Source organism: Myotis davidii, unplaced genomic scaffold (assembly GCF_000327345.1).
Source record: "Myotis davidii unplaced genomic scaffold, ASM32734v1 scaffold69, whole genome shotgun sequence".
NCBI lineage: Eukaryota > Metazoa > Chordata > Mammalia > Chiroptera > Vespertilionidae > Myotis > Myotis davidii.
In genome coordinates this window covers 3018203-3027073 of record NW_006300363.1, presented here as the reverse complement: position 1 = coordinate 3027073, position 8871 = coordinate 3018203, and the positions used below count along the sequence as shown (strand labels likewise).

At 49.8% G+C, this 8871-nt stretch overlaps 1 protein-coding gene across 1 annotated transcript in view; it reads right to left on the bottom strand.

Moving 5' to 3' along the window:
• ERN1 (endoplasmic reticulum to nucleus signaling 1) overlaps positions 1-8871 on the bottom strand; it is a 45039-nt gene that overhangs the window by 15529 nt on the left and 20639 nt on the right. Inside the window, exons 7-10 of the mRNA XM_006776705.2 lie at positions 7064-7165; positions 6003-6264; positions 5089-5167; positions 3940-4105 (exon numbers count right to left, since the gene is read on the bottom strand). Of these exons, the coding sequence (XP_006776768.2) occupies positions 3940-4105; positions 5089-5167; positions 6003-6264; positions 7064-7165 (609 nt within the window). The remainder of the gene's footprint in view (positions 1-3939; positions 4106-5088; positions 5168-6002; positions 6265-7063; positions 7166-8871) is intronic.

Sequence of the window (8871 nt, the reverse complement as noted above, 5' to 3'; positions counted from 1 at the left end):
ACAGCCTCCAGGTGAGGGCAGCCCTCGCGGCCCAGCTGAGGCAGCAGTCGCTATCCACAGAGAGGTCCCCAGTGCAAACACTCACGTTTGTAAAGGGAGAGAACGAACACGAGAGGCAGCTGTCAGGAATGTCTCATCAAGACAAGTTTTGCCCAGCGGGTATGGCTCAGTGGTTGAGCATCCACCCATAAATCAGGAGGTTACCAGTTCGATTCTGGGCCAGGGCACATGCAGTGTTGTGGGCTCAATCCCCATTAGGGGGCATGCAGCCAATTGATGTTTCTCTCTCATCAATGTTTCTATCTCTTTCCCTTCCCTTCTGTCTAAAATCAATAAAAACTTTATTTTTTTTAAAGACAAGACATGTTGTTACTTAATGGCATGCATCCAGTCTTTTCAATCTCATAATGAGGGGCGAGAAGTCTCCTTGTCAGGAGAGGAATTAGGGTGCTGGGGATACGTTTCAGAGCAAGACTTGTGTGCGTGTTCCTAACAGGCTGTCTGCGGCTGAAGCGTTAGGAGGCTTTGTTCGACGTCCAGGAGTTCGCCCTTCAACGCTTCCCCTTGTAACATCACTCCACTAAGAGTGTCAACTTCCCATCTTGGTTTTCAATTGCTCCTGGGGAGCTCTTTCTTTTACCGCAATGTGAGCTTCCATCCGGGGAGTGGTGAGCTATTCGCGAGAGCAACAGGACATATCTGCTCAGAGGACAGGGTCATGGTGCTCTCAGCGTTCACTCGTTGTTCTCCACACGACTACATCGTGACTACCTAGCATTCATCACACATTTATTGAGCATCTATTGTGCGCAAATGACCCCACACACCGCCAAGTGTGCCAGCTCACCTCTCCCTGGGCTGCTGGCACCCTGGCCCCGGACACTTTCCTGTTCGTTCTCTCACTGAGATCGGGTCTCACTGTGATCTTTCTGCTATTCTATCCAAGGTTTTACGATGTATTGCTAAGATACAAACAGCAGCTAGTCCAAGCTATGGACGTTTTTTGACCTAGAAAAACCCTAAGTCCCTTGCTGTAGGTCAGTTCTCTACCAACAACACAACACTGCTTATCAAGGGAAGCCTCACTTTGGTCTGATCCGCCCCTAGTTGCTCCTTGCTGGCCGAAGACCTCGGAGACAGGCTTTGCTGGGGAGTCGTAGTTCCTCACGCCAGGTCTGCAGACCTCGGACTCAGATTTGCTAGGGGGGCCCAAGGACCTGAACGTATCTCCCGGTCCCTCTAAGGCTAACAGGAGACCTTCACTCTAAGAGAAATCAAGCTGTGCCTTCCACGAGCCACCATGGGCAGCAGTGCCCTGCCCGCCCCCACCCCTGACACCCTCTCTTAGTGCTCCAAGTCCTGCCCCTCCTGTAGGGCATCTCGCAACCCACTGCCATGGAAGTGATTAGCCCCAATTCATTCGTCTTCCTCCTGTAGTTCTTACGCACAGGCTTCTCCCTCAGCTCGGTAATAACATGCTTCACATGCTGAACCAAGTATGCTCCAAACGTACTCACGGGACCCGGAAACACTTTCATGTAAACGGTACCAGCGTTTTAGTGATTATCTACCATCAGCAGTTATGTCCGGACTCCAGAGCAAAAGCAGAGGCCCTGCCCTGTATCTACTGATTCAGGGTCTCAGGGGCTTGAGTGTCTAATTGACAAAGCTCCCAGGTGAAGCTGAGAGCACCCCAGGTTAGCACCACTGCTCTGGGCAACCCCCAGACCAAGTCCCTCAAGCTAAGAGGACTCACTTTATTTTCAAGATGAATGTGATGTGGGGATATCCTTCGTTTCTTCCACAAAAACCAAATAGAAAAACATAATAGTTCAACATGAAGAGTGTATCCTTTGACCTTGGCCTCAGTTTACACAAAGACTATTTAAAATGGGGACGTGTGGGAGTTCCTCAGAAGGGCCTTCAGAACTGCGGATGCTTCCCTAACTACGTCTTTATACTTCGTGGGTTTTTCAGTTTTCTTACTTGAGCAAATTTTCCTTTTTAAAGGGATACCATTTTGCAATGATAAAGCCATGAAGATTTTTTCTGTGTTTTTGTAATAGTCTTACATACACCTTTCCTTAATTTTCAATACTTTTTTCACTTAACCATTAGTAGGCAGTCTGTGTCCCCTTAACTGGTACATAAAATGAGTTGCCTTATCACTTTAGTGGCCGCTGCTCATTGGCTGTTTTCCCCTTACTGTGAGCCCCTTCACACAAGTTTTCCAAACTACTTCTGTTAAAAAAAAAAACAGAATTATTTTGCCATCTCCTTTGCCCATTTTTTGGTAAAGATAATGACTAAAAGAAAAATGGCTGCAAGGAGTCAAGATGAATGAGAAGAACAAGACCTGGGCAGCTACAAAGGGAATGGTCAGGGCTTGAACACACCCAGGTTCCTCTCTGCACCACCAGTCACACTGCTCCCAGGCCAGCCTCCAAGGCCCTGCACTCCCCATGCCCCTCCACATTCTCTACCCAGGCTCTGCCCTCTCTCTGCCCAGGCACCAGTCAGCAGAGATCAAGAGGGAAAATGGCGAGGAGAAACCTCACGAGCCCCTGTGCCCTCACGAGGGACCCCCCCAGTTCCCTTCTGCCCACCCCACCCCCTGCGGCTGCATCCCCGCCTCTCACCACCTCTGGGGCTTGGAGGCAGCAGAACTGGGACACAGAACGGGCAAATCAGATTCAAGAAGACTCAGTCCTGCTGTAACAACTTGGGACACTTGCCAGAGACACAGCTCTCTCACCTCTGCCTTCATCTGTCACACTCACTGCCTCTGGGTGTCATCTCGATTCTTATCTGGCTGGCGGACAGCGGAAGAGTGATGGCAGCAACAGCGGAAGAGAAGGAGAAGGGACTCCCCACATACACCCAGGATTTTTGCCATGGCTCATTGACCCGGATCCAGCCTCTAACTCTTCACCTTCCTCAGTCCCTGCTGGTCTTCAACCCTCTCTTCCCCCCGCCGCCCTGACACCCACGCCAACTCCAAGTGAATTCTTCCATAGAAATCACTCCAGTTTCCTTAACTATCAATGGAAGTAACAAGGGTGCCTACCTGTGAAAAATAGGAAATGTATTCTAAAGTGCTTAGTGCCAATGCCTGGCACATTACAGATATTCAGTGCATCAGATGGCTGCACAAAGTTTACATTACAGTCATGTGCTGCCTAATGACATTTTGGTCGTTGCCCGATTGCATATATGAAAACGGCCCCAAAAAATTATAATAGATCTGAAAATTTTCTATTGCCTAGCAACGTCGCCATCATGATGTCACAGCACAACCCATTACTCATGACTCCTGCACTGCCAAGTCATATAAAAGTGTAACACAGACAATTATGTACAGTACAAATATTGACAATAAACATCTATGTTACTGGTTTATGTATTTACTATACTATCCTTTTTGTTATTTTGAAGTGTCCTCTTTCTACTTATAAAGTTTGCTGTCAAACAGTGTTCCACGTTATGCTAGTAGCAGCCTCATACATCTTGTGCTTGCTGTGTCTCTGGATGGCATCATTCCTCTTGGGCTTGATTTAATCTCGTGCTGCTTTGTGCAGTAACACGCTGTGGAGGCTTGTAGCCTAGGAGCAGTATGCTGTGCCATATAGCCTAGGTGTGTAGCAGGCTGTACCTTCTAGGTTTGTGTAACAACACTCTGGGATGTTTGCAAAATTACAAAATCGCCCAACGACGCATCTTTCAGACCGTATCCCCGACATGACTGTATTTAGTACTTGAGTTTTGGAATAGTCGTTAAACAATTTTGGGGAACTGACTGCTGCCCTGTTCATTTCCCTTGGGGGTAAACAGTTCAAGGTCTGGAAGACTAGGACACGAACTAAGCACAAAGCAGTTGACTGTAACTAGCAAGGTCGGCTCTGCCCACCAGGAGGCAGCACATAGCAGGGAACCACTCACCGATCAGAAGCCAGTAGTTCCTCAAGTAGTTGAGCTTGTTCTTCCCTTTGAGCCCAGGGTCAAGCTTCAGGTCCGTGCTGGGTGTGATCACACACTCCCCTTTGTCTCCAATGGTGACGCCATCAGTCTGGGGGCCATCCAGCAAAGGAAGGGTGCTGCCTCGGGGCTGTGGACAGAGCTGAAGTGAGGCCTGAGCAGCCCTGGCAGGTGAGCAGGCCTTCCCTCCCTGTAACTGTCCTAAGGCACTGTCCTACCTCCCGTTGGGGCTGGTCTAGGGCAGTCAGAGCCAGACACAAAGGCCATAGGATGGCAGGGAGGCTGCCCCCTCAGGGCGTGAAAGGTTGTGCTGAGGTCTTTAACACGGACACCTTTTCAAATTCTTTTGTCTAGGAACTGGGGACGGGAAGGGTGTGTGTGGAGTTCCCAGCGGCTCCTGTGAGCAGCAGTGTAAGTGAAGGAGAATGCCAGGGCACCGAGCAATCCACGATCGATGCACCTGACCAGGGTGGAGTCAGCTCCCCCAACGAGCCTGCTGCCGGCTCGGGCACTGCTGGACCTCAAGTGAGGCTGCCCTGCTCATGGGAACTGCTGACCAACCCGCCTCACTGGAAAGACAAGGGATGCCAACCAAACACCTCAGACACCAAGTGAGCCGCCAGGAGCATGGGGTTTCAGATGCCCAGAGATGGTGCACTGACCAGGTCAGGAAAGGATGAAAGGATGTGAGTAGTGAAGAGGAGGAAGGGGAGGGCCGGAGTGTGAGGTGCAGCCTGAAAAAAGGCTGAGAGAGATGGACAAGGAACTTCTGAGATCAGTGGGAAGACGCACGGGTTGGACCCCAGCAGTGGGGAGGATGGGCACCGTGGGCCTGGGCTGAGGAGAGCTGTGACCTCTGGCCGGGGGGTTTAGACTTCAACACCCAGGCCAAGGGGATGACCAGGGCTTCCTGGGCCTAGCAAGCTGTTTTGTCACACAGCTCTCCTTGAAAGGAGAAGGGGGCATGTGCAGGAAATGTTTTTGAGGATCTAAGATCTTAACCAACAGATATTTATATATGATTCAAAGTCACTTTTTGCAAAAATGGAACAGGAGCAGTTAGGGTGCTGTATCTGTGAGCCTCCCCCCTCACCCTCTCACAAGGGAACTTACCACAACAGCAACCCCCTCGTGGACCATTGAGGGGGAGGCATAGAGGCTAGTAGAGTATTTCCCAACGTACAGGGTGGGCCTAGGAGAAAAACGGACATATGCATTCCATAGTCCTTTAAATTCTGGGCTTTTTGGAGAGAAGAATTACAGCCCCAGCCCCAAATACCACCCAGAAGAATAGCCAGATGAACTCCTAAGCACTCTGGGGTGTGGAGGCGAGACTCCTGCCCTGGCAGCAGGAGAACTGGACTGCAGGCCCCGGCTGCCACTCACTGCCTGGTGTCCTCATCTGCCACGGGCAGGGCTGTGCTCAACCACCCCCACCGCGCCTGAAGGAAGGACTGTGTGCAGGGATCACCCGCGAGAGACTGATGCTTGCGGCCACGGCAAAGCCCGAGACGGTGGTGTATAGTTTAGAGAAAACATTCCTGCATATTATCTCATTTGTCCTTCTCCAAAGCTCTCTCAAGTGGGAAACTGAGGCCGAGGTGGGGATAGAGAGCACAAGCCTGCTGAATCTTAGACACATGCACCCTAACAGTGTAGGCCTGATTTTTAAGTGGATATAACTTACAGTAAAAACTTAAAAAATACATGAAATGGGAAAATGAGTACATCTCTTATAGTCCCACTACCTGAGATATATCCAAATTGTACTATGAATACTAACTGTCTCTTTCCTATCCCCACCCATCATTTTAATTCATTTAATACTTAAGAATTCTGAAGCGCCAGGGGACACCCCCGGGTTCTTATATTCTGGGGTTTCTGAATGAGCCAGTTTTGGCTCTGTTTTCCTCACGGCTTCAGAGTCAGCTGCCCGAGCCCTGGCCCCGTGTGTGGTGTGGCATGCTGCAGCCGGCCCAGAGTGTCAGGGTCACAGAGGCCCTTTCTGCCTGAGCCCCCTGACTCACATCAGCTTGCTCTTGGCCTCCGTCTCCTTGGGGAAGGGGTACTTCCACTTGGTGATGCGCCCCACCTCCCCAGACATGAAGGTCAGGTAGCGCAGGGTCTCCACAGCGACGTTGATGTGCATCACCTTCCGCAGCCCCTCCCGCTGCCAGACGTAAAAGGCCACCACAGGGGAGGCATAGTTCTGGATCCACAGGACGTCGCCAGACTCACTGTCCACAGTCACCACCAGCCCATCGCCATTGGACACAAAATGGGACATCTCTGCACAGATCAGACAAACAAAGCCACATCGAGTCTCACCCTGTTTTGCAACCACATCCTCAGGTCCCGGCAGGTTGTGGCCACTCAGCTAGAGGAAACAAGGTTTCTGGAGTATTCTCCGATCTCCCCCGAACAGTTTCACTCATTTCCAATGAGCTCGCTCAGGCTCTACCACAGCAACACACTAGGAGCTGCCTGGTTTGTAAGCCTAAGACAGGATCACCCTCTGGAAGGTGAGTTACTTAGTGACGTTCGTCAGCGTTCCATTCGCTTAGTGAGAGTAAATAGGAGCCAACAGGGATGCATTTGACAGCCATCGTTTCAAACCTACTGATCAGGCTCAAAGTCAGGGCTGAACACATCTGACCACAGAGCTGGTTTCTATCAGACTTCCTGACCCCGGTATTAAGTTGGCAGAAGTGGTTTTTAGTTTTCATTTGAGTTGGGGGAATGTCTACTAGAGAAATAACTGGAGGGTGAGCCACATGTAGGCAGTGAGTTGTTACTGTCACAGGTGATGCTTTTTCCTGCTTCCCATTGGGCTTCTAGCAAGTTCCTTCTGAGACAAGAGGGAATGGGCAGAGTGCACCTTCCCTCTTCTCAGGCTACCTTGCACCGTTTTACTTGGCTTTCCCTCCTCACTTCTCACCAGGACTTGCCTTCAGTGCTGCCTGTTGAAGTATTTACTCTAATTCCATGGGGAGTCCAGAACCTGCTGACCAAGACTGCCTCAAAGATCGAGCTTTTCTCCTGGCTCACAAGGACCACCCCGCCTGGCACAGCCACCCGGAGGACTTACTGTAGTCCACGTCGTCCTCGGGCACCGAGGCTGCGTAGTCGAAGTAGGTGGCGTTCCACCGGAGCTCTCGGGTTTTGGTGTCGTACATGGTGATGGTGTATTCTGAGGACACACACCAGCCTGTTACCAGAGGGGCCACACACCCACCGAGGTTCTGACCTTATCTAAATTACAGCAGACAAGTCCTCCCTAAACTGCATGCAGAAAAGGCCAGGCCACCCATGTGGAAAGAGAAAAGGCCATGTGGAGAACTGAAGTCTCAGACCCATGAACAGTACCAGTCAACAGCACGTGGAGCAGAGACGAGCCACCCCCGTGGTGCCCTTGAAGGCAGGACTCACAGGATCATGACCAACATTTAGATCACAGTGTTGCTCTAAGCCACTGAAGTTCTGGGGTGGTTTATTATATAGCAATAGACAGATGATGTTAGAAATTGGTACCTAATAAAGTGGGAAGGTGTTATAACCCAAACCCAAAACGTGTCATTGACTGGGACCAGGTGCCAAACGGAGGCCGAAAGGTCGGTGTGGAGACTGAAAGAGCAAGAAGAAAACTGCTACTGGAAGCCGAAAAGGGGTAACCCAGCTTATGGGGTGGTGACACAATTACCCAATGAACTTGTGGATCTGGCTAAAGAGATTTCCACACAGAATGCAGAAAGTGCCGAATGGCTTCTCTCAACTGCATGTGATACATTGCAAGACAGATAAACTAAAGAAGAAACAATTTGGTTTTTGAACTGAATAGAGAGGAAATATAGAGGGTTCAGGACTGACATTCCAGCTGAAAAAGATTCTCAATGTAAAAAAAAAAAATGGCTTTAGGGCAAAGATGAAGTCCAGGGTGCTACCAGCAAAAAATGGCCTCGGGGTCCAGATCAAATCAGTTAGCCCTTGTCAAGTAGCTCAGTTGGTTAAAATGTTGTCTCAATAGGTTGCAGGTTCAATCCCAGGTCAGGGCACATGCTAGTACAAGAAGCAACCAATGAATGCATGAATATGGGGAACAACAAATTGGTGTTTCTCTAAAAATCAATAAAAAAAAATAAAGTGAGGCATTAAGACCCTCCTTTGAGACCTCAGAGAGATTTAAGGTGGTATTTCACAGACCTCCTGCTATTAAGGTAGCATTTCACAGACCTTCTGCTAGATCAGAGGGTCCTAAGAACCATGAGAGTGTGGTCCATAGCACAAAGTAGAGAGATCTGGGGGTGTGGTTTAATCTTATAGAATGGACTGTAATTTGACACATGCTAAATCTATTTCCCCAGCCCCTGGTTCTGGGCTGGCTTCCTGACTTGCTTTGACCGTCAGACTGCGGTGGAAGGGAGGTTCCGGGACTTCTGAGCCCAGGCCTAAGGCACTGTAACGCCCACTTTTACTCAAGGAGAGGATCCAGCCATCGCCATCGTGGAAGGAAGTCCAGGCTCTCTGTGTGGAGCTGAGCCAAGTCCCCAGGCACCTGAGTGAACCCAGCCAACAGCATGTAGAGACCACTGATCCCTGTTGAGCCCTGAATTTCTGACGCACGGAATCCTGAGCAATTAAGCGTTGGTGTTTGAAGCCACTAAGTTAGGGTGGTTTGTTAAGCAGCAATAAACAAACAATAGAGACCTTCCTGCTCACGTACAGGGCCCCGGATTGGCCTCACTCACTCTTAGAAAAGCACTGTTTCCACAGCACCTGGAGGAAGATTCCATCTCTTTTTTAAAGCCTTGGCTACCCGAATGTTTAGACAAACTTAGCGCTCGAACTGTAATTTCTTTTTTTTTAAATCCTCACCTGAGGATATGTTCATTGATTTTA